General features: G+C 39.2%; 1 protein-coding gene across 1 annotated transcript in view; it reads right to left on the bottom strand.

Moving 5' to 3' along the window:
• The window catches only part of SRGAP1 (SLIT-ROBO Rho GTPase activating protein 1), a 259,904-nt gene that overhangs the window by 126,051 nt on the left and 106,584 nt on the right, over nt 1–27,269 (bottom strand). The window contains exon 2 of the mRNA XM_008684244.2: nt 4,571–4,766. Within this exon, the coding sequence (XP_008682466.1) occupies nt 4,571–4,766 (196 nt within the window). The remainder of the gene's footprint in view (nt 1–4,570; nt 4,767–27,269) is intronic.

Raw genomic sequence — 27,269 nt, 5'->3', positions numbered from 1 at the left:
AAAGAGATTTGGCTAGGTATGCTTTCCATGGAACATACATTTGAGGATTATTTATTAATCCCCTGATATATAAACTCCAGCTTCCCAAAAAGTGTTCCCAGGAATCACAACTTTACAACATTGTCGGAAGGTTCATGAATAAGAACCAAGAAGTTTACTGGCTTATGACTTGTCATTAAACTATTTCATATTTGTATCGACACTTTGTTTTATTCTATTATTTTAATTTTATTTTTTTAAGTACGCTCCACACCCAACGTGGGGCTCGAACTCACGATGCCAAGATCAAGAGCCACAGGGTCTAGAACTGAGCCAGCCAGGTGCTTCTACCTTGTTTTATTCTAGATAATAAAGCTAAAATTGAATATAAACCACAAAAGATGACCTGTAAAAAATCTTAAAGAAAACCTCCAAACAAAACGAGTAACTAACTGGGATGTTACTGCTTCCAAAAAAAAAAAAAAAGTACAATGCTTTTGTTTTTTTGAAGTCTAACTGAAAAATGACGAAAAGGCACCAGGTGGCTCATCCTAACTCAGGGACACCTAGAGCCATTTTTTTTAGACTAGTTATCCTACTCTTCACGATCATTTATGACTCTGAATATTAATTAAGTTAGGAAAGAAATCATTAAGTCAGCTCTTTCTGCCTGTAAGTTCTTCAGATTCAGGATTTGACACTGAATCAAGTCAAAACGCTCTGCAGAAGAAAGAGGAAGTAAAGGGCGGAAGCAGGATCAGGTGCAGGGGGAAAGTCCTCTTCTAGGGTCCGAGCACTAGTTCACACTAGAAAAGCCTCCTGGCACACAAAAATTACAGCCCCAACCTAGAGAACCTCCTTTATTCCCCCTCAAAGCCATCAAGCAAGGGGCACTGGTTCTATGGAGGACAATGGCCCTTCTACTGACATTCTCTATTCAGTCAGCCCAAGAGATAAAGGTCACCTTATTATACTGACTTTTATGTATGTCCTTTATGCTGAAGCAACCCATAAATTCTTTGAGAACATTTCCTGCTTTGACAACATTTCCCATGTTTTTGTATCCTGAGTGCCCTCTCCAGGGTAAGCATTAAATAAGTGTTATTTCACTCACTGAAGAAACACATATTATTGTGTGATAACAATACCAACAACAATAATAGCAGCAGCTATCAGGCACTGAGCACCTACTCTAAGAAATACTACACAAAAGCAGAGAATATGGATCTATACTGTCTAAGCTCAAATCCCAGAACTACACTTACTAGCTATGTGATCCTGGCCAAATCATCTAAACTTCTCTCTGCCGCTGTAACTTCATTTGGAGAATGGGTAAAATAACAGTATTTATAAGATCCTTATGAGGATTATTTCAGTTATTACATGTATATTTTAATGCTTACTATAACGCCTTACATCCATAATAAGTGCTCTACAAAGTTAGCTATTTTTATCTAGTGGCTGGTCTAAAGACTTTACACACAGTAACCCTACATAATCCTCACCACTACAATTTAAGGCAGAAATTCTTTGTATCCCCTCTATCAGTGACAGACGTGAAGCTTAGCGAGGCATTCTGATTTGCTGTTAAGACCAAAGCCAGTATCGGAGTCTTGGGGTCGAGGAAGGCTGACCTAATTAATAAGCCTTGGTCTTCTGTCAGTGGCAGCTTTAAGCTAAGGACTGCTCTACATCATGAGCTCCCCAAAGCTGAGTACTATGCCCAAGACTGAACATTTGTTTGGTGGACAGGAGAAGACACACTGATTGCATAACCCATGCCAGCTATCAATCACATCAAGGACTTCATCATGTTTCTCATTTAATGGCCATAAAATCTCATTTTACAAGTTAGGAAAACAAGGCTCAGAAAGGGTAAGAAACTTGGGGCGCCTTGGTGGCTCAGTCGGTTAAGCGTCTGCCCTCGGCTCAGGTCATGATCCCAGGGTCCTGGGATTGAGTTCCGCATGGGGCTCCCTGCTCAGTGGGAAGCCTGCTTCTCCCTCTGCCTGCCGCTCCCCCTGCTTGTGATCTCTCTCTCTCAAATAAATAAAATCTTAAAAAAGAAAGGAAGAAGGAAAGAAAGGGTAAGCAACTTAACCAAAACCATGCAGCAAAGCCAGTACTCAAACCAGGTCTGGCTCTTTCATAAAGTCTGTTCCTTGATTTTCTTCCTAGTCTTGATTTGTCCTTTCTGTAGATTTATTATCCATCTTACCTTCATTCCCATATTCAATAAACTTACCCAAGTCAAAGAAAATTCCAAACGGTTTACCTTTTGACAAAAACATCAACAAACTGGGAGAAAGAAAAAGGGGCAGCTGAAGCCCTGAGGGATCAGACTAAGGTGCATGGGCCCATACCAGTTTTCAGTTCATACCCGATTACCAAGTGTGCAGAAGACATTCAAAAATATTTACTGAATGGATGAATGGGCTGTTCTTCTTATTTGTAATCACTTTAAAAAGGGACAGTTACTATAATACAGTACTGGCTCCAGTCTCCTTTCCAGCTCTAGTCTCTGTCAAGTACACTGGATATCTGTCTACCCTGGGAACCATCACTAAGATTTATTTCTATGTTGGACCAACACGAGAGGTTAGCCATAAGAAAAAAAAAAAAAGTATTCCCTATCTAGAATTGTTCTGCATTGCTTCTGCAAAAGAACCCTGGCCATAGAAAGGTATAAAAGCGTATAAAAGAAAACAGCAAAGCCAATGGTGAAGACGACGACGGGCTTCTCTGCAACCCCCTCCAGTTTGCAGCTCAGCCTTAGCAGACAGGCCTCCTTCGTGTTGCAAGGGCGTAGGTGGTTTTCTGTTTTACCAATGCACTGCGACAGTAGTTGTGCTGGTCCCGATTTTAGGCAGAAGTGAAGTGCAATAGGGTTGGTGGTAGGAAGCCTTTAGTCCCACCTCTCTACCTTGCACAGGCCTCACCTTCTGTCCCACCTGGGACTAAAAGCTGGACATAAATCTCCACTTGAGTTTTCAGTTCCCTCTTCCTTTTCTGGCTCCTAGAAATTTCCCTTACTTTCCCAGGAGTTCAGTTACACATTTAAAATGATGTCTATTATATTTTAATAAGCATTTCTGGGAGTTTTATAGCAGAAATACTTTTCAGATTACCTAGTCTACTATTTTTCCAGAAAAGACTGTGTTGCCTTTTAAATATCTCCTAGACAAGTCTATTTCTCCCTGCAGTGTTCCTAGTTCTTTTGACAGAACTGTGAGAGCCCGCTACATGGTCTTCCTCCCCCCACTTCTTCCAGTCCACAGTCCTATCTACGGTCTTTGTCATCATTCTAAAATGCAGGTCATCTAAGGAGCGCCTGGGTGGCTCAGTCAGTTAAGCGTCTGCCTTTGGCTCAGGTCATGATCCCAGGGTCCTGGGATCAAGCCCCACATCGGGCTCCCTGCTCAGTGGAGAGCCTGCTTCTCCTTCTCCCTTTGCATGTTGTTCTCACTGCTGTGCTCTCTCACTCCCTCTGTCAAGTAAATAAATAAAATCTTATAATAAATAAAAATAAAATGCAGGTCTGAGTTGCTCACTCTTCTAATTAAAACTCTCCAAAGGCTTCTCATGCCCTCAGGACAAAGTCCAAACTGCTGAGTGTGCTCTACAGGCGTCCTGGAGCTGGCACAATTTGCACCTGCAGCCACACTGCTCACCACCTCACCACTCACTCCCACCCAACTACTGCCCGCAAAACTGCCTTACACCACTTTCCCTTCTACTGTCTGATGCAGGATGTCCCCCTTGCCTGGAACATCCTGCTCTGGGCCCCTCAACTTGACAACTAGTCCTTCATGTCTTCACTTACGTATCACTTCCTCCAGGGCCTTTCTCGAACCTTCCCTTCCGCACCTCCACTGTAAAACAGATTTCCATCGGGTCTGTCTGTGGCATCCTGCACTTAACCCTGTCACAGTATTTGTATACTCCATTAAAGTTGTCTGCCTACTTGTCTCTGTCTCTAGGATCTAAATTACAAAGCAAATTTCATGATCGGAAAAAAATCTATGTATTTTTTAAACAAAGGAAGTACACTTAATTCAAAGTTCATTTTTTTGTTTGTTTTTTTTTATTAATTCAAGATTTAACTGCACTTGGTCATACCCATTTTACTAAAGATCCTTGTTTTAAGTCAGTCTCAACTGCACTGACCACAAACACGATCGGGAGGTAGGGAGCTAAACATAAGCAACCCCTACTGCTTATTTTCATACAAAATCACTACAGAAATCCTGAGGTCTTTGCTTGAAGAAGCAGCCGTGTTAAATGTGCCCACTGAAATATCTACCTGGTAGAGACCAACTCCCACTTTTCTGTAATCAGGAATTTTATAAACATACACCTTTTTATTTATAAAGCTATCCATAAATATATATTTATTGGAAAGAAAACATGTCAAGAGAACACTTAAAATGTGATACACTAATGCTCACAAATTACGTACAAGAGTTGCTTGTACGTAGGCAGATATGCTAATCTGCAGCTTCTCAAAGACAGAAAATTCTAAAACCAAGAAGGGTGGGAAGACGGTAGGCTATCACCTTGGAAAGATGAATTTGAGTCAAGACTCTCTTACTTGTACTGCTGATGATCCTTAGTGCTTCTTGTTTTCGCCATGAACCTTTCCGCTAACTTCTCTAGGTTCCGAGAATATTCCGTCTCAATTTCAGCTTTTTTCCGGAAGAAATCCTGCAGGTCCTGGAGAAGCTGAACTCTCATCTCTGTCTGCTGCTCCAGGCATTTCTGCTGTTCTACCAGCTGAGCTCGAATTTCTAAGGAAAGAAGAGAATCCATTTGAAGATTCTGTGAAAATTAGTGAGGTGTGCTGGTATGTGCAAGATAAAGGTAACGAATCCTATTATACGTTTAGCTCTGAATTGGACCTGTATGAGATTGCTGGGTCTAGATTGGTTCTTTACATGATCCGCTGACCCTTTAAAAGAATGAGACAAGTCCCAGGAAAGAAGGTCAGAGATTAGAACAGAAACGCGGGTTACATTTGCAATTCCACAAACATGCACCGAGTCAGGAGGGCAAAAAGTTAAAGCCTTTAAAGTAACAGTTCATAACATGTGACAACTTTGGGGAGTTGCGTACATTGTAATTTTTTCAACAGCATTTTACCTCGACTATCCCTTCTGAGTCTGAATGGCAAAGATGCGAGCATCATTTCTTCTAGACTTCTGAACCACCGCATACTTGCCAGTTGGCACATACAGACACCGACATCCGGTAATTTGTATTTAGTGCATCAATTTCTAGTTTGTAAAACACGTAGCTTCTGGGTTTATAGGGATGCCGTGCCTAAAAATAATTTCTTTCTATATCCAAATAATCCATTCATGAATGGAGTCCTCAGATTCCACATTATAATTCTATTCACAACATCAAAGGCTCTTCATTTGGCCTCCACTTTTTACACCTTGTTCAAACTAACAGCTCTATTGACACAGGTAATCCTGAAAAGAATCCTTTGATGATTTTAATACATTAGGAAGGTGAAGGTTAGTCTTTTACTGATTTAGGGAAAAATACAAAAGCAAAGGCGTGTCATGCAAAACTACCTGCAAATGACTAGAACAATGAAACATGTGTGTTTTAGAAAATGAGATACAGCAATTAACTACAGACTTGCTTTTGTCTGAGACCCAGGGCTAATCCCGGACAAGAATGCTCATACTGGAAAACTTTATTTCATCTTTCCCAAAGTCAGTGCATTATTCCCTACAAATGAGGGCCTAATTTGAGTAGAGTAATAGAAATCAATGTCCAGGGGAGTCTGGCTGGCATAGTCAGTGGAACGTGCAACTCTTGATCTCGGGGGTGTGAGCTTGAGCCCCACGTGACTATAGAGATTACTTAAAATCTTAAAAAAAAAATAAGAAGAAAAGAAATCAATGTCCAAATAACACCTCCTCAATTCCTAGTCTTCTTCTTCAGCAGAGAAAGACTGAGCTCACAATATGTATGCATACATTTGGCCATGTTTCATCAACCCCTTAACAACAGGGTGGTCAAGTTCTCAATGGCGAGTCAGGAAACCCGCTCAATTTAATAATGGCTAACAATAATCAAATACTATCCTACACCCTACTGACGTAGGTAGGAGTATCATCCTCATTTTACAAAGAAGGAACTGAGGTTTAAGGAGATTAAATACTTTATCCTGGCAAAAAAGACACAATAACTATGAAACGAGGCCCTCAAGAAGGTCATATTCCAGGCAACACTGCTTTGGGGAACGCTGGGAAAGGGTAGGAAGCATTTCTCAAGTGTCCTCTCTTCGTTTCTCCACCTCTAGATTGGGGGACCCTATTATTAATCTCATAGAAGTGTGGTGATCACCAGAGTGAAAACATTATTACAGGCTTTTAACTACCATGAACAGCATCTGGTTTTTAGTCAATCAAAGTAAGTGTTTTTCAATACAGTATTATAATCACCATGTCTGCCAAACTCTTTTCCCCACAAATACAGAACTATTTTTGTTTCATGAAGAAAAAGAGAAATCAAGGGTGGGGGTATTTCTCATTCAGAATCTCAGTAAGTTTTTGAAGATATAGTAATTTTAGCACATCTTGCTGTGCTAAGAGAAAATAAATCAATCGTCTTAGGCTGTCAACTAGGTTTTTTTTTTTTTCTTTTAAGCTGCATTAGTGCCAAATAAGAAATAAAAGTGGCCGAGAGTACAGATCTCAATAGAACTACACAAAAATTCTGTGGGCTTCCTTCTTCAATCTCATTCTTAGATTTTCTCTTGCTTGCTTCCTTCAGTGCTTAAAATCAAGAGCTAGGGAATTTTGAGGAGGAGGGATGTATTTAAACAGTTAAAAAATCTCATCTTCTTTTTGCAGGCAGTAACTGTTACTTCATATTATCTGTAATTTTCCCATCAAAACAGGACAGTAGCAGCATTTTTCAAGAAGGAAAATGTGAAGGGACAGAATCTAGGGTACTGTTGTAAGAAAATAAAACATGATCCAAAAACTGAAGTAGAATTCGTTTGATTACCTCTTTAATTTAGACAAGGTGGGGACAAATGAGGAAAAGATCACAAAAAGAGAACATAAGGGAAAAAATCAATATAAAAGTACTACATAAGATATGTCTTATTAGGAAGAGAAGACCTTTGGGCTCCTTACACCACACCGGAGCTGTAAGGCAGCACAATGTCAGAGTAGCTCGCTTCACCGCACATATGGTAAAGCTCTATTAATATGACCTCACTAGGTGGGATCTCACCTTATATGGCACTGACAAATTGAAAAGATTTTTAAATAAATGGGTAAAATAAACAGTCATATAAATGCTGGGCCACTGCTCAGAACAGATCAAAGAAGTCGGTGATGTGCTGCACCACACACTGTATCAGTCCTTGCAATGGGACTGCAGGGCGCTACAGGACATAGCACCACTGTCATCCCAGGTACCAAAGAGTCATTAGGGCTGGAACCAGTGAAAGCATCACATTAAGGAGTGATTTCTAGAAAAAGTGTGAGTCTTATTTCTGTAGAAGGGATTACAACTTCTCACCCACCCTCTTTAAAGACACTCTTTCACGACTCGTATTAGCTTTCGTGTATTAGTATTGATCGGGATCATTTTTTTGAGACTCAAGCTTCATTTTAATTTAGTTAACCAAGCCATTACTGAGCTCCTATTTTGTGTTAGGCAGGAGTTATGAAGATTTATAATACACAACTCCTTCTGGTAGGAAATACAAATCCCAAGTTGATATAGTATCAATACACTATGCTCAGTGCTCTAATGGAGAAATGTGCCAGGAAGCTATGGAAAGAGGACCTGACAGCAGAAGACTGTAGAAGAGCCTGGAAGACATAATGCCCTGAAGGATAACTATGTTATAAGATATACAGCTATAACCACCAAGAAAGTGGAAAGACGACCCACAGAATTGGGAGAAATATTTGCAAATTATATATCTAATAAGGAACTTGTATCTAGAATATACAAAGAACTCTTACAACTCAATAATAAAAACACAAGTAATCCAATTTTTTAAATGGGTAAAGAATCTAAATAGACATTTTCTCCTGAAAAGATCTACAGATGGCCAATAGCAGATGAAACCTGGCTCAACATCATTAGCCATCAGGAAGAGGCAAATCAAAAGCAAATGAGACACCCCTTCACACCTGCTTGGATGGTTATAATAAAAAAGACAGATAATAACAAGAGTTGGCGAGGATGTGAAGAAACTGGAACCCTCGTTCACTGCTGGTGAGAATGCAAAATGGCGCAGCTACTTTGGAAAACAATCTGGCAGTTCTTCAAAAGGTTAAACATAGAGTTAACACAGACTTATTAGCAAGTCCACTCCTATCTAGGTACATACCCAAGAAAAATGAGAACACAAAAATTTATATACAAACATTTATAGCAGCATTACTTATAATAGCTGAAAAGTAGAACAACCCACATGTCCATCAATGGTTGAACAAACAAAATGTGGTCTAGCCACAGAATGTTACTCAGCCATGAAAAGGAATGAAGTACTGATTCGTGCTACAACATGGATGAACTTTGAAAATATCACCTTAGTGAATGAAACCAGTCATGAAGGGAAACCAATTTTATTTTGAGATGTCTGGAATAGACTAATCCATCGAAAGCAAATATGTTGTTACTAGGGCTGGAGGCGTTGGGGGATATGGGAGGGGATTGCTAAAGGGTGTGGGGTTTCTTTATGGGATGATGAAAATGTTCTAGAAGTGACTGTGGTAATGGCTACAAACCAGTGAACATACTAAAAAACAGTGAATTGTACACTTTCAGTGGGTGAGTTAAATGATCTGTGACTTATAGCTATTATACCAAAAAAGATATACAGCTGTATCACAAACCCATGAAATTTTGGTTGTGAAGACATTTCTAAGAATGATGATAATAGTAATAACAAAATAACTCCTCATATTTCCATACCTAATACTTTTTAGTTCTTAATCAAATCTGACAACATAGGGGCAAGTATTTTAAAATGTCTTCATGATGGCTCTTGCTTCAGTATTTTTACTTCATCCTGAATTTGTTTATAAGCCAGAGTAATAAATTTACTAACCGGCAATCATCAATGGTGTGTTAATTGTTACAATTTCTAATGGTATAGAAAAGATTTACCTAATATAACATCAGGAAGGGCTTATTACCATGACTCCCAAACAGCTACATGAAACAGCACAATCTCTTTTAGGCAGAAAAATGCCATCTCCGAGGAGGCTCTAAGCAGTTATTATTTAAATCTAGGTCAGGACCTACTAAATAATAATAATGGCCATTTTAACAGGGCTAAAATTTGCTGCTTTTTAAAAAATGACTTATCATTTCATTTCTGATCTACCAGAGCGCCACCACAGAAAGAATCAACATTAATAATCCAACAATACACAAAAAGTGTGCTTTCAAACTACTCAATTAATTTGTTAAAATTGAAACAGTTCCTCCAAGCTATAAAAATCTGCCAACTAATACTAAATAAAACAGAATTGCCTAGAAAAGGAAGAAACAGAGACATTTCCTCCTATTGCTCCGATAAAGAAAGGGAAGTCCTAATCCTTGAAATAAATGTGTGTGAGACCACAGAATGATGCATATTTCATGGAAAGAGTGAGTCCATGAGTCTGGGTTGCTTCTCTAAAATATTACTAAATGACTAGAACTAGTGCAGAAATATTGATAGATTGGGTGGGACACTCACGATCGTCCAGCAGATAGAAACGCAACGACATTTCTAAGTCATCACAAACCATCTCAATTATTTCATAGTCTTGTTTGGTCAGATTTTTCCTTATGATAATTAAAAAGTATACATTTTGTTAGAATTTATCAGTACCTTTATCCAATGGATATAAGGTATTTTCCCAAAGGAGAGGTGAGAGCCAATGGAATGTCTCAGAGAAGAACCCAATGATGCCCTAACTGGTTGCGTCAATTCACACGCTTACTGTTCACATGAATATTTATACAACCTTGCAGCTGTTGATTAGCTAACTATCAGGTGCAAACTTTGGTGAAATACGTTTTTTAGGGCAAAGACCATTTCTCCATTTCACCAGAAATCCAAGTCCAAGATTTATGCTTCTCTTACACTTTGCACAGATATTAGGTGACATCAATATGGACCCAGACTGGAGTTACAGTGTTATCTATTACAAATCATGGGAAGGGTGCTTGGGTGGCTCAGTTGGTTAAGTGTCCCACTCTTGATTTTGGCTCAGGTCATGATCTCATGGTCTTCGGATCGAACCCCACATGGGGCTCTGCACTCAGTGGGGAGTCTGCTGGAGATTCCCTCTCTCCCTCTCCCTCTGCCCCTTCCCCCACTTGCGTGTGCTCTTTCTCTCTCAAATAAATAAATCTTTAAAAAAAATCATGCAATATGAGGCAAGTCACTTAACCTCTCAAATTTTACCTTGTGAAATAACAGTCCCACCTCATACTGGTGAGGATTAAATGAGTAGAAATGAAAACCACGCGCAATCTGCAAACCACCACGAAAAAGGTGAAGATGCTATTATTACTAGCATTTGCAGGCTTTCATTACAAAGATATTCACTATTTCCTTGTGCCAGGCTCCCTACTAGGGGCTATAAAGAACAGGCTGAAAGTCATGAGCCCAATCCTCAGTGAGAAGACAGACAATGCAAACAGTGAGAGCCAGTAACCTTCAGGACCTTAAGGTATGAATGTCAAAGAGCAATGGAGGTGTGCGGAGGAAGTTTCCATGGTTGGGCAAAGGGGCAAACACAGGAGGTGATTCTGAGGTTGACCTAGCAGTTTGCTGATACACACAGGGGGAAGGGTACTCTGGGCTGAAGGAATAGCAAACTCCCTGCAAGAGGAGGGAGAGAACAAGGAGAGTTATACAAGGGTGTCTCTGCTGCTGAAACCCAACCCTGGACTGCTGGGGGGTCTGGCTATGGGCCTAGGGCAGCTCCATGCAGAACACTAAGAAGTAAGATTTTATATCTTAGGCCAGTTTCCCAAACTGGTTTGATGATAGAAACCACCCGGGGTGCTTATTAAAAATACCTGTGTCCAATCTCCTTGGCTGGCTATTTTTATCTTGTTGGTCTGGCAGGACCTGGAATTGAGGATTTTAATTAAGTGCGCAGGTGAATCTTTTCACTGGGCAATTTTCAGGAAACACGAGTGAAGAACTGAACAATTCTGAATAAGGAAGACATATAATCTGACTTGCATTCCAGAAAATCACACAAATAACTAATTAAATAAATGAAATGCTAAGCATCCTACACCTCATGAAATAAGAGTTTCTTTTGTAGACTGTATGGTTCCCTATTTGAATTATGAATTACCAGGCAAAACAAACCAACAATAAAACCCTCACAAGAATGAATGGTATCCATGTTCTCCCCTGCCTAAGCCTATTATTTTAATTAGTTATGAATCACTCATTTCTGTCATCTGGTGTGGAACTAATGAGTATTTCCATTTAATTTGTTATCAGAAAGCAGAAGCTGATTTTCAACCACATTGTGGAGAAACCTTTAGAGCTGTGCCGCCCAATATGGAGCCATTAGTCACACTGAGCGCTTCCAATGTGGCTAGGCCAAACTGAGATGTGCTGTCAGGGTAAAAATACACGCAAGATTTCAAAATCTTAGTATGAAGAAGAAAGGATGTAAAATGTCTCACTGATTATTGTTAATGCTGCCATTTAAAAATGTAGACATTGGGGAAAAAACTCTAAACACTGGGTTATAGAAAAGACATTTAAAATTCTCCACCTGTTTCTGTTCACTTTTTAAAATGACTACTAAAAAATCTAAAATTAGAAATGTGGCTCATCTATATGACAAAGGTCCTTTAAGATACAAGCCCATTAGCAACTGAGTTTCTCATAGGTGAAATCTGAAATGTGGAGTTCTCATCAGAAGAGGTTTTTGAAGAATTAGCAGGCTTGATCAGAAGACAGAATTTAAGCATAATGCACATACGGGATAGAATACAGAGTAGCAAGACACTAGCTGCAGTTAGAAGTGTGACCTTGGAGGAGTAACTATTTCTTCGGAATCCTCAACTGCAGAATGGTTACTAATTAGATGCCATATTCCCCCTTCCAAAGACAATGAAAGGTTTTAACAAGAAATGAACAGACTTTCCCATCTTGTAAAGCACCATATTGGCCAATTATCACAAAATGTGTAATGAAAAAAGAAGAAAGACATTCTAGATTTGATAATATTGACTACATAGGCTAAAGGACTTTCAGAAAAGAAAAGATCATGGGCCAGTTGGGGTTATCATCGGTTCAGAGGGCACTGACATCAGTTCAGAGGGCACGGACTCCGTAATGCCTTTAAGGATATGCAGGATTTGGAAGGCTGTGCAAATCTGGGGAATGGAAATGTAGTTCCTTAAACTAAAAATTACATTTTTGACACTCTGACCCAGAAGAGTTAGGTTCTAGGGAAGGAACTTTGGTTGGCTGAACCAAATGTAACCTTCCAGGTTATTGCCTCATGGAAAATATAACTCCCTAATCTTTCTACTTTTAAATTAAGAGATCACCAACAATTTAAGCAAACTAAATAGCATAGACAAATATGAAATGAGGTTGCTTCCATTCTAAGCTGAAAACTACGATCTCACCTACAACTCTAGAGATGGTTAGCATATTTGCGGGAGAGTAGAATTATGATAAAACCTTTTGGAATACAACAAGGTAACTGTCCTCTTAGTACAGTTAATCCTCATAGTTTTGGATATAAAAGTAAAGTCAATTTCACAACATATCTGACACTTAAAGAGAGGCTGTATCCACTTTTCTAAGTTTTCATTACAACATCTTCATTCGAAAGGACATTAACCTCAGTATTCTTCTAGAATAAAAGCTTAGTACAAAAGCATCAGCTTTCATAGCTTTTGAAAGCCGAATATATTTTGGCCTAGATAACATTTTCAGGTGAAGTATGGAAAACAAATTTGCACTTTTTTTTTCCCCAATGAAAGCTAGCTAGCCAGCATAAAAGGCAATAACTTAAGGGGATCAGTTATTGCAGTTTAACACATTGCAGGAAAGGCCGGTTTAAGGAAGTACGTATAGGAATGATTCACGATCATGCCTGCATTTGGAATGCACAAGAGGTAAGATTTCATTAACTTCCCCATAATTAAGCAAGGACATTTCAGACCGTATTAGTAGACTGATTTTTACTACCAGAAAAAGACCATGTGTGAAAATCATTGATCTGTAGAGAGCACAAAGATTTACATTTTGGAATGGTTTGTGTTGCTGACCTTTCAAAGGTTCAAGGCATTCTCTAAATGTTGACTTTCTTTCCTGATATAATTCAACACGAAGTCTCATGGAATAAACAGAAAAGCTTGCACATTTTTTTGGAATAAGTTTTAAGAATGAAAAACTTTTACAGTAGTTTAAATTCTTTGTACTGAGTTACTTGCAAATTGAGGTCCCCCCCCCCCTTTTTTTCAAGGATTTTTAAGTAATTTCTACACCCAACATTTGGTCTTGTACTCACAATCACGAGATTCAAGAGTCACATGCTTTACTGATTGAGCGAGTCAGGTGCCCCAAATCGAGCCTTTTTCAAATTAAGGCTCTTTTCCTTATTGCAGTAATTACAGTTTTAAAATGTACGGTTTAGCCTCCCAAGTAATTTACCATTTACATGGTAAATCCCAGGAGAATATTTATTGAGTTCCTACTATGTTCCAGATTCTGTGACAGGTGCTTGATATAGCTTAGCTCATTTAATTTTTACAGCAATCACATAATGTAGTGCCTCCATTAAATAGATGAGGATATCAAAGTAGAGAGAGGTTATTTTGTCCAAAGTTATATAATTATTAAGTGCTAAAGCTTGGGTTCCCATTCAGGTTTGTCTGATTCCAAAATTCATGATACAAAATTATAATGTTCAACAATTAAGACATAGTGTATAATTATGCCCAAGTGATCCAAGCTGGCCTTCCAGATAATTTGTTAGAATGTATATAGATACTGCATATAACTTAATGTATCAAATAAAATTTAACTAAGTATCTCGCTAGCATCATTTAAAAAAAATGATTACATTTCTATTATTTACTTAATTAAGAAACCCAAAAGAACCTCCTCCTCCCCTGAAAAATTCAAATATTTTATAAAAACTAGTTAAGTGACTAATACTAATTCCCTAGTGTTTCCTGAATGTTGTGGCTTTATGGGAAATTGTGTATTTAGGCCAACTGCTGCTGTTTTTAAATTGTGTTTCAAGTTGCTGTTTTAAATTATAAATTGTTATAAATTGCTAAGATGTTAAAATTACTGTAAAGCTTTGAACTACACAGATTATAAATCCCTGAATACAAATACCATGTCTTTAAATTTTCGTAGAGCACATAATAGATACTCGATAACCATCTCTGATGAATGTTTGCTTTAGTAAAGACAACAAGTTGTCAAAAGGCTTAGTTAGGTACATATGGACTCAAGACCCAAATTTTGCTAATTCATAAAATGTTTTTTTCCATTCCCCTCTCCCCAAGGCCATTGCCCAAACACTACCTCTTCTTTCTTTGCTCCATGTGGTCCTTCTGGCATCCAGCCCTACAAGGCTTCCCCCATTAACCATACCCTATTTGGTCAACAGTGGAAAAAGACTCCAGTTAAATCCACTGACTACCATGTTTTGCACATCTCTCAATTAAAGGTATTTTATATGTCTACTTCTACCATAGAGGATACCTTCATCTAGGAAAATGACAAAGGAAACACTAGTCATTTCACTTAATTTTCTTTAAGTCTCTACTAAAGACTTTGATTGGATTGCTACTGGTGACTTTATATTTTATGCTGATTTAACTACAGGTCAGTAAATGAGAGCTCCAATAACCTCTGGCTCCAAGTAACTGGAACTCTGACTCAGGAGATGATGCAAGGAAACCAGAAAGTGGTCAAGTACTTATGCTTCTTCAACATTCAGTTCACATTTACTGATGGTCACAGTTCTCGATCATAGAATAAATGCCTTTCAAGCTTTAGGCTACAAAATCCTTAAAAGAGATGCCATTAAAATACACACACACACACACACACACACACACACGGGGCGCCTGGGTGGCACAGCGGTTAAGCATCTGCCTTCGGCTCAGGGCGTGATCCCGGCGTTCTGGGATCGAGCCCCACATCAGGCTCCTCCGCTAGGAGCCTGCTTCTTCCTCTCCCACCCCCCCTGCTTGTGTTCCCTCTCTCACTGGCTGTCTCTATCTCTGTCGAATAAATAAATAAAATCTTAAAAAAAAAAATACACACACACACACACACACGTATAATAATATGTATATCTTTCAAGATTTTTCAGGCCTAAGCAAATACTGAACAGCAACCAGCTTGTTAAAACCAGCTTGTAAAAAACAGGAGTGCCTGGGTGGCTCAGTCAGTTGAGTGTCTGACTCTTGATTTCAGCTCAGGTCATGATCTGAGGGTTGTGAGATTGAGCCCCTAAATGGGCTCTGAATTCAGCGGGGAGTCTGCTGAGATTCTCTCTCCTCCCTCTGCTCCTCTCCACTGAGTGCACACACTCTCTCTCTCTTCCTCAAATAAAAAATAAATATTTAAAATGTTAGAAACATTAATTCTCTTCATTACTATATCTCTTCAAAGTAACAAATAAAACGTCCAATTTGATAGAAAACCTACGTTGAAATTACATTCTTTTATTTTATCCTTGGATATGAGCCAAAGTCTGTAATAAAATAGTACTTCTAGTCCCACACAAACATCTCAACTTTTACCCACATCATCTGCAAAAACTGAATTCAACAATGTTCACCCAACAACGTCCATTTAACAAGTGAACAAGGGAGAAAAGAAACGCTTACGCCACTCATCCGGCAAACATTTACTGAGCACCATCCAGGTGCTAAGCTCCAGGGAAGCAAAGATAAACCAACCGTGTCATGCCTCAGGGCCTCTCAGGCTAGCTTCTCGTCCACAGACATGAAAACAAATAACTGTTATTTTTACAATGATCATCATTTACAGTGCAATGCAGTAAGTCCTAGAATGGAAGCATGTGCTGTGAGAACATACAGGAAGGAACAACAAACTGCCCAGGTAAACTGGAGTTAGCAGGTAAGTAGGAAAGTGCAACGTTGGGGGCGGGTACGGGAAGGGTATTACAGGCAAAGGAGTAGCCTGTCCAAAGGCCCAGGCACAGGACTACCTGGGGAGTTCAGGGCATGACATGGATGGCTGTCTGTTCCATCTTGCAGGGTGATAAGCAGGGGCTTATCAATGATTAGGGGGATTTAAAAGTAAATACTCTAGGTGCACCAGGGTGGCTCAGTCAGTTAAGTGTCCAACTCTTTATTTTGTCTCAGGTCATGATCTCGGGGTCATGGGATCAAGCCCCACGTTGGGCTCTGCGCTCAGTGGGGAGCCTGCTGGAGATTCTCTCTCCCTCTTCCGTTGCCCCTCCCCCCATGCTTATGTGTTCTCACTCTCTCTCTCTAAAAGAAATATATCTTAAAAAATAGTAATAAATTAAAAGTAAATCCTCTAAAATGTTAGGGATGCTATTTTTATTCAGTTCCTCATTCACTTATTATTGGGACTGTTTCAATTTATTTATTTAGGAAGTTAAAAACAAATGCATATTATTCAAGTCTAGAAAAGATAGCTGTAGAGCTATGTTCTAACTGATGAAATTACCAGAAAATGACATTTCTTGCCAAATCCTTGACAACAGATTTTTAAAAATTATTTTATGTTAATGTGGACAAGGAAGAACAGTGTCAACTATATTTAATAGAATACTGAGGATATGAAATGGAAGGATTTATACATATATGATCAAGTTGCCTTCTATTTCACTTTAATTAGATTTAAGTTTTGAATTAAAGTTGTTTAAAATGACAAATTATTTAAAATACCTATCTTTGGGGCGCCTGGGTGGCACAGCGGTTAAGCGTCTGCCTTCAGCTCAGGGCGTGATCCCAGCATTATGGGATCGAGCCCCACATCAGGCTCCTCCGCTGTGAGTCTGCTTCTTCCTCTCCCACTCCCCCTGCTTGTGTTCCCTCTCTCGCTGGCTGTCTCTATCTCTGTCAAATAAATAAATAAAATCTTTAAAAAAAAATAAAATAAAATACCTATCTTTTACCTTTCTTATCTCTTTTGGGGTCCATTCATCTTATAATTTACTTTGAAAAGGTACACTTCTTAAAAGATATTGTATCATTTAATCTTCAAACAAAAAGCAGTCCAGAAATACTAAAGTAAAAATGCTAGCTTTTTCTAATCTTATACCTCTTTATATGCTCTTTATAAGATTTCAAATACTCTCTAAGCTTTATGGCCTCTGCCATGTCCACTCTTTCACAGAGCTGCTCTTATCTGAAAGATATTCATTTTTAAATAGGATCAGATGTGCAAATAGCCCAGTGCATTGTTGTGAAACACTGTCCTTTCTCCAAATCCCCAGTACCAGGGAGCTTTTCTCCATCTCTCCCCCAGTTATGCATCCATGATCTAGACATTGCCCTTTACTTGAAACTTTCCTCCCTGGGTCTCTGCCCAAACTATGTACTTCCTCTGTAAAACAGCACTTTGGTGGGAGTACTGACAAGAGTGACTCCATCTTTGGCCCTCTATCTTGTCCATGTTTGCTGGATGACCTTCCTTGGAGATGCGTGTTCCAGGACCCCTGGAGATTACTACACATACTTTAGAAATGCCCACCAAGACAAGGATGGGAAAGCATGTTTTGGCCTCTCATGACTCTGTTAGAGATAAAGTCTTTCCCTTTCCTGATGCATATGTAGGGCCACAAGACCTAATTACAGGTTAGCTGTCAATTTAAGGTGCATGCGAACCCTTCGAGGTGTATGCGAAGGAACTCTTTGATCTCATTACAATGTCCCCCTTGCTTGCTCTACAAAATCTGCGGACTAACGTCTGGACTTTGCAGAAAATAACTGTGTGGCTGGATCGCTGTCTGCCCAATCCTCCGTCAGTAAGTTACCCTGAATAAAACTCTGTGTCAACCGTGTGCAGTGGCCTGCTTCATCTTCTGATCTCTAAGTGCCTTCTCAGTTTGGGGGATACTCTACTGTCCCACCTCCACTTTCTAACCCCTGTGTCTTACATAAGAGGCAGAAGTTACAAAATGACGGAAATGAGAGACAATGAACTGATAGACTGAGGGAAAAGAGGGGAGGTGGGAGCAAGAAAAGATAAAGGGAAACAGCTAAAGGAGAAAAGAATTGAGGAGAGGTAGAGAAGTAAGAGAGGAAAAATGAGCGGTGTATGAGGAAAGGGGACAGGCGAAGGAAGTGAAATAAATGTAAAGTAAGTGACGAAGGTCTTTAGGAAGTCACTGACTCACTCAGTCTTGGGTGCCAGAGGGACTGAGAGCGCTTTAGTCGACTCAGGCTTGTCCTTAGGCTCCTAGCCTTTTCAAGAGTACATTATGCTTTAAATAAATTTTGGAATCAGGCTTCAGTCTCAGGCCAGAATGAGAATAAGATTTCAAAGTCAAGCATAATTTCTTTTTCTTATCAGAACGAAAGTGTAAGTTGTTCGGGACCATAAGATCTTCCCCCTTTAAGCCTTTAGAAACCTAGGTGAAAGCAACATTGGTCATGAATGTGTAATGTCACATTTAATGGAACTTCGAGGTCAATGGATGAGCACGGGACTCATCCAGGCTCGTCTTTCATAGGACCCTGATTCGAACGTAGCTCTAAGACCAAACAGTAGAAATTCTTTGTATTTATTCTATTTTCATGATTAATTTTTGCAGCTTCAGGAGCATTTTTAATTATCTTGGCACCTCAGGGGTAGAGTGGAAAGGCCATTAAAAACAGGTAGAATTGCTCAGAGTTCTTGCACTATCCTCCTTCCATGTAAAAATGAGACCAATTCAGTAAGACCAAAAGCTTTCCACATTGACCCACAGCACAATGTTTTTTTCCCCCTTTTAAGTTTAGATGTTTCTGGTGAGAACCCACACTACTCACAGGCACAGCTGATGTTCTCTTGGCGGCTGGCATTCAGAAAGCTGTCTGAATGGATGGCATTGAGCTTTCTGCCACTCCACTGGATCCTTCCCCAGTGCAGGTGCCAAGTAACCCCGAGTTTAGGCAAGCGACAGTCCGCGGGGCACTTCAGTCCCCGTCTCCTAGACTAGGGCTCTCCTGAATGCCGGCAGCTCAGCACAGGATAAATACATTTTTTCTTCTTCACTCTGGTTATAGGGTTGGCTGGCTGGGATCATCCCAAAGGCAGAACACTCTGCCCAAATCCATTGAAACACTTTACACTGTTTAACAGTCCCCCTCCTGAGGCTGAAATAAATAATAGCTACTTATAGTCTTAAGATCTGCATGTGAGCATTATATACAGAGCCAGGGTCAAAAGCTCAAATGCCCTCGGAAGCCAGATACGTCTCATGAATGAGTGAAGTGGACGGGGTATAAAATAACGGGAAAGTAATGACCGTGCTTAGCGGGAGCACGCGCTTCATCTAGCCACCGAGCTCCAGGTAGCACTCGTGACATAGGAAGCTTGATGCAGGTAAGCTAAATCTGATTTTGTTTTTTTGAGAGAAGCCTGAAATTTGATTTTGGGGCAGAATTTCCAAATTTTTAAATATCAGCAACTAATCATATTAAAACAAAATAGAGCACAGGCCAAACAAAACTCACTTCTGTGCCAGATTTTGCTTCTAGACTACCATTTGTATTCTTTGACAGAGAGAAATTCTAAGCGTTTTGGACAAAATTACACCTTCTTCAATTGTCATAAATGTAACAGGAGAAACAAAATTGAGATTAATGATAATTTGATGGGACCTCAGAAATGAAGCAGCAGTGTAAATGGTGTATGGAAAACCAATCAAAACAAGGTGACATTTAGTGAGTAATGTTATTTCCCAGCTTTTAAGTGAATTTATTTGTAACGTGGATGACAATAGCTTGATTTACTCTAAAAGTCACACAAGTTTCCTTGGAATTGAAAATACTAGAACAGTTTCTGCTTCTCTCCTGGGGCTCAGCCTAAATCTGGAAGATGATCTAAAGTCCAATCTTATTGGAACTTTTTCTCAAGAACTGTTCGTGCTGACTCAAGAAATCTGAGAAAAGCACTTCTCCCAGTGCTGGTACAAATCCCATTAACCATCTCTGCTATCAAAGGCTTTAATGAATAATGCGTTCCAAGTTACTTTTTGTATCTCTCTTCTTCGGACACATGTTAGAGAAATAGAAGAATTACAGAATCTCAAATTTACAATAAGCCTTAGAAATCATCTGGCCCTATCTGCTGTCTGGAGATCAAATTCTCCCAAGTCCATGCCTGCCTGGAATTCACTGTCTCCCAAAAGCAGCCTGTACTCCCATCTGGCAACTCCAACCCTTAGAGAAGTCTCCTTGAGCTAAAACAAGAACTCATCCATTGGTTTGACAAAAATGTATCAAAATGCCAATGATATGACTCATACTAGTTGCTTTTATATAAAGATGAATAAGCTGGGCCATCCCTCCCCCTCTGCAAAGAATTCACAGAAATACTTTTAAAATTAAATTTCAAACTTCCAAAAGGGTACTTTGCATGAGTAAGTGCACTCAAGAGACAAAACAAAGCCAACCAATCAAAAAGTCTAAGATGTAAGACAATTCATGAGAAGTGAATTCAGAAATACTTAAACTTAAGAACAGGTTTAATAGTTAGTAGGGAAATAGGTATGAATACTCAGATATGAAACTTCCTTCAAAATTAACCTAACATCTCTTCCTGATCACTCTGGGAACCAAAGGCTAAAAGGAAGACAGGTACCAAGTTCATTACCTACTATAGAAGGAGATTGACTCACCCAGAACCTCCCATACCTGGAGAGCTACAAAACCAGGTTTCAATATCACTACTTGTGTTCAGTTAATAAACCTCTTCCCTTACTGATACCTGTACCCTTTTCTGCTATGCGGTCCCTTAAGCCTAATTCAAGAAAAAGATATTCAGTCAATTCCATCACCACCCCCCGCTCCATCTACAAGTTGCCTAATTAAGAGAAATTTGAGAAAAAGAATTTACTATATGGTAGTTTAAGGTTTGCATGACAGCTAACAGCTGAGAAGACTTGGTCCAATGAGAACTTAGTCGTAAATTTTGTGCAAAGCTTTGTTTCCCCAGCTGAGCAGGAGTGAAAATTTCCTGTTAGTATGATTGAGATTTTTTTTTCCTTTGAAATTCTGTCCTGATCTTGGGTAATTTATAAAAACTTAAACCTCAACTGAAATCAATCTCATTTAGTTGTTACGAGGAATAAATTAGACAATGCTTATAAAGAATTCAAATAGAGCCTCACATAGAAAGTTCTCAACAAACGGTACCTATTGTTTTTAATATCACTTTTACGTCTATTGGTCCTAAAACATCTTCACGTATTTCTCAAGAATCCACATTTTTGTGAGTTCTAATGCACTGCTGATTCCATTTGAGGGTGGTGATTATGCCTTCTAAGAATGCACTTTTTAATTTTTTCCTTATTCATGCAAACATATTCATTTTAGCAGATTAGAAAAGTAGAAGGAAGGACGGAAATCAACCATCTCGGGAACACACGTGTTAATATAGTAAAACTATTTTTTGTGTTTTTTAAAAAATAACCACTTATTGCTACAAAAACAGACATGTGTACTGTAAAATGTTAGGAAGTGTAACTTAAAAAACCCACTTGATTTTCTATCAGGAGGAGATTAATTTTGATAACATTTTGCTGTATATTCTAAATATTTTTCTAATACAGAAAGCTCTAGGTTATATCCATTATGACTTTCCAACCTTGAATGGTTTATTCAATGCCACTTCTGGGGTAGAAGCTATGACTCCACCTGTATACAGGTGGACATTCCAGAGCATCAGTAACCCTCATCACTGGTCCCCTTCCTCAGGGCCAGGTTCTTTATTAGGTTATCTCTAAGCCTTACAACAGTCCTGCAAAATACATTCCAATATCCCTGTTTTGCAGGTAAGAAAACTAAGACTCATAAAGATTAGGTGACTAGTCCAAGGCCTCAAAGAACTTAGTGACAGAGCTAGGTTTCAATCCAACTTTGTCAGACTCCAAAGCCTGTATGTTCTCCCCTAGCAGCAGCCTAAAGTAAAGTGAGATACAGATTCTCTATCTGAAAACACTTACATGAACACAAACAATCCAGATCCTTATTTGGGGAGTAAAGTAGTATGACTCATTTTACAAGAGGACAAAAGTGACTCAAAGTTCCATAGTGAAGAGGGATACAGCTGGACTTTAAATGCAAGTTAGATGAAGACACCATCATTTTAATACAAGATAACTCTCTGCTATGTGATGTTTAAATTTTGAGTTTGCTGGGATTTTATATAAAATAAACACACTCTCAAGCCACCCACAAGCACTCACTGGTGAGCTGTTCCTGGGGTATAATTCAAAGAGGGAAAACCCAAAATGTAATTAGGGAGTTACACAGTCTTCATGTATACCACAGTGAAACTTACCCTGAGGTTTAAAAGTCCTGCTTATCAGACTACTGGGAAGGACCAGCTGGGAATTTAGAGACCCGGATGAGACTCCCGGCTCTGTCACTAAATACCTGCGTGACCGTGGGCAAATTAGTGACCCTCTTCTGGGCTCAAGTGACTTTACCATTAAAACAGGTATAATAAATACTCCCTTCCCACCCTCCCCCCACGGACTCACACTGTTGTCAGAGGATAAAGGTTATAAATGACAAAGGGTTTAGAAAATTTAAATTGTCCATTCATATGTAAGAGAGCTAATAAAAGTAACGACAATTATAATAATGTATTACTATAGCTACATATGACTGAATACAAATTATGTCAGGCATTGTTCTGCTGTATATGAATCAACTCATTTAATTTTCGTGTTATTATTACCTCAACTTTACAGACAAATAAACTGAGGCTAAACCCGGTTAAGAACTTGCCCATAGTCACTTGGCCAGTAGGTGAAGCTAGGTTCTGAATCCGGACACTGACCTCTGTCCATGCTTTTAACTACATGAAAAGGAGGCTGCTAAAATCCTTTACTTCTCCCACCTCCAACAGCCTCTGTGCCACCCCCACCAGGGGAAAAATACTGAAATATACTGTTTCAGCAACGTCTGCTATTTCTAATTACATGATTTTCTTTATAAAATTAATTTAAAGAGAAAATAATTTTTAAGCTATTCTGAAAAACCTGTTGATTAAAAAAACACAATGATCTTATCTATTTCAGCAATGTTATCATTAGGCATATCAGGTAATTTCCTAAGAAAAATTTTTAAGGATTCACAATTTTTTCAAAGATGGTCCTCCACAGGCAGCAACCTCTGTGACCTTGGCCACAGCAACTTCTTGCTAGACATGTCTCCAAAGGCAAAGGAAACAAAGGCAAAAATGAGCTATTGGGACTTTCATCAAGATAAAAAGCTTTTGCAGAGCAAAGGAAACAGTCGACAAAACCAAAAGACAACCGACAGAATGGGAGAAGATATTTGCAGATGTCTTTTCAGATGAAGGGCTAGTATCTAAAATCTATAAGGAACTTATCAAACTGAACATGCAAAGAACAAATAATCCAATCAAGAAATGGGCAGAAGACATGAACAGACATTTCTCCAAAGAAGACATCTAAACAGCCAACAGACACATGAAAAAATGCTCAATATCACTCGGCATCAGGGAAATACAAATAAAAACCACAATGAGATACCACCTTACGCCAGTCAGAATGGCTAAAATTAACAAGTCAGGAAATGACAGATGTTGGAGAGGATGCAGAGAAAGGGGAACCCTCTTACACTGCTGCTGGGAATGCAAGCTCGTGTAGTCACTCTGGAGAACAGTATAGAGGTTCCTCAAAAAGTTGAAAATAGAGCTTATCCCATGACTCAGCAACTGCACTGGTATTTACCCCAAAGATACAAATGTAGTGATCCGAAGGGGTACCTGCATCCCAATGTTTGTATCAGAAATGTCCACAATAGCCAAACTATGGAAAGAGCCCAAATATCCATCAACAGATGAATGGATAAAGATATGGTAAATATATACAATGAAATATTACTCATCCATCAAAAAAAAATGAAATCTTGCCATTTGCAACTACGTGGATGGAACTAGAGGGTATTATTCTAAGTGAAATAACTCAAAGACAATTATATGATCTCACTCACATGTGGAATTTAAGAAACAAAATAGGATCACAGGGGAAGGGAGGGAAAAATAAAACAAGACAAAATCAGACAGGGAGACAAACCATAAAAGACTCTTAATCATAGGAAACAAACTGAGGGATGCTGGAGGGGAGGTGGGTGGGGGAAAGGGTAACTGGGTGATAGACGTTAAGGAGGGCACTGGGTATTATATATGACTGATGAATCACTGACCTATACCTCTGAATTAATTAACAGTAATTGAATTTAAATTAAAAAAATAAAAAATAAATAAAAATAAAAAGTACCATTGTAAAAAAAATTTTTAAAGATGGTTCTCACTAAAATTTTTCCCCGATGATCCTGAAAAATTATACCTTGTTCTAAAAGGGATGACACTCACTATCTTAAATGTTCAGTTCTGGGGAAAAACCTAAAAAGAAGAAAATTATCCAATGGAGATACAATTCCAAAGTCTCCAATAGTCATATTTCAAAAAAACTCTCAGTAATCTACTGAACAGTAGACCATCTATTGATTCTTCCCTCTTAACTAGTGGTTCCTGTAGAGTTAAATATTATACAGGATAGACATGAGTCTGTGGCTGTTGGTAAATATGTTCCTTCCCCTATATTTTTGCACACTAAAATGATACACCCCAACTGTAGAAAAGAAACCTCAGAAAGTGAGCAGGTAGAAACTAGAACATGAACCACAAATGTAGGCTCCATATGTAATTTTAAAATTTTCCAGTAGCTAAAGAAAAAGAAACAGATGAAATTAATTTAAAATATATTTTATTTAGGCCAACATATCCAAAATACTGTAATTTCAATATGTAATCAATATAAAAATGTTAATGAGTTATTTAAAAATTTCTTGTATTAAGTCTTTAAAATCTGGTGTGTGTTTACCCTTACAGCACATTGTAACTTGGACTAGCCACTTTTCAAAGGCTGAATAGCCACATATGGCTAGTGGGTGCCATACTGGGCAATGTGGTTCTCTAGAGTGGTTTTACAAGCACAATGGGGATTAGAGAATCAACCAGTTTCCTACCCCAAACAGCAAAGCACAGGTCAAGGAGAAAAGTTAACAACAGGTTGGTAATTCTGCACTGTTTGAGAGGCACACAGTGTTTTACTGTAAAGGTCCTCTTCAACTAGAACTTAAATAACACCTCAGACTGTAAATTTGTTGGTGTGTCTGCATATACAGACACATGATTTTCAGTATCTAAATAATGATCAGTAAAATAATACAGTCATGGCTAGTGTGGACACCCACTGTGACCACACAAAGAGAAGTGGTGTGAGACAATGGGGGAAGTGTACTACTAGGGCACACGGGGTTCTGAATGACAGTGATTAGAACTGAACCCCCTATCAATTAATTTCCTCTTGTCCTTTCTTCTCCTCTCCCCGTCTCCCTTCACTGAGGTTTATCCTCAGATGTCACCGCTCCTAAAAGATTTTATCCAAGTATCTAAAATATACCTAACAGCTCCCACTCCCCACCAATGGCTCCCATTACTATAGTTATTTTTCTTCATATCACTTATTATTCCCTGATATTAGAGTACACATTTATTGGCTGTTTTTTTCCCTAGAATGGAAGCTCCGTGAGGACAGAGAAGTTGTTTTATTCACTGTGAAATCCCAGTATTCACACAAAACAGGGCATTAGTTTTCAACAAATTTGTTTATTCAACAATGCTATGCATCTACCATCCATTCTGACAGGTGCAAAGAGGACACCCTCAGACTCAGGCAGGTGGTGTTCCTGTGCTAGTAAGAAGTCCTGGGGGCAAGGGCATGCCTTCTGACAGGGCCTGCCCCACATGGACAGTATGCTCTAAATTCCCTATCCACACAGCCTGAGCTGGTTTCCGGGGCCTGTCTCTGCTCCCGATCCACCTGAAGCCCTTCGCAGTGAAGGACAGAATTGGCAGTAAGAGTAGAAGGAGTCAAATTTAGGTATACAGGCACAATTCTTATTCAAAGCAGCACTGTCCAACAGGACGTGCTGCAACTATGAAAATGTTCTAGACCTACACCGTCCAATACAGTAGCCATTGGCCACGTGTGGCTATTGAGCACTTAAAATGTGGTGTGACTAAGGAACTGAAATGTTTAATTTTTGTACCTGGTTTTAAAGTTAAATTTAAACAACAGTGAAGGACAGAATTGGCAGTAAGAGTAGAAGGAGTCAAATTTAGGTATACAGGCACAATTCTTATTCAAATTTTACCATATTGGAAAGCACAAGTCTAGTGGAAAAGAAAGTCAATAATTATAGAATAGGTTTGTACAAGTTTCCGATTACCACAAACCCAATGGCTTAAAACAACACAAGTTTAATCTGTTAAAGTTCAGAAGGAGACTGGAAGTCCAAAACAATCTTTAGGGGCTAACATCACAGGGTCAGGAGGGCTAGTTCTTTTTGGAGGGTCTAGGGGAGAATCCTTCCTTGCCTCTTCCAGTTTCTACAGCTTGCCTGCATTCCTTGGCCCTGGACTGCAAGCACACTCCCATCTCTGTTTCTACTGTCACATGGTCACCTTTCTCTCTTGTTATCCTTCCTGCTTCCCTCTTAGAAAGACCCTTGTGATTGCATTGAGCTCATCTGGATAATAGAGGATATCCTTCCCATTTCAAGATCCTTAACGTAGTCACATCTGCAGAGTCCTTTTTTATCATATGGGGTAACATTCACAGGTTCTGAAAATAAGGTTATCTTCGATGGACCATCATTCAGCCTACCACAGGTTACTGAGTGCTACAGGCGATAAGGAGAGCAAAATAGCCAGAGGAGGACTTTCATCAGGAAGGTGATGTGAAAAGATCACTCTGGTAGCAGAGTAACTGGAGGGAAAACAGAGTGGGTCAGGGAGACCAAAGAAGCCACTCAGTGGAAGGCAAGAGTAGAGGTGAGACGAGAAGCTGCCTACAACTAGTCAGTGGAGGTGGGCAAAGAGAAGAAAGAATGAGGCTGAGAAGCAGTAAGGACATAAACCCCACAGAACCTCCAGAAAGGAACGCTGGCCTCAGGGGATGGTGGTGGGAAGGACGAGTGAGAATGCTAGT

The sequence above is a fragment of the Ursus maritimus genome, unplaced genomic scaffold (assembly GCF_017311325.1).
Source record: "Ursus maritimus isolate PB19 unplaced genomic scaffold, ASM1731132v1 scaffold_21, whole genome shotgun sequence".
Taxonomy (NCBI): domain Eukaryota; kingdom Metazoa; phylum Chordata; class Mammalia; order Carnivora; family Ursidae; genus Ursus; species Ursus maritimus.
This window is presented reverse-complemented; position numbering and strand designations above follow the sequence as displayed.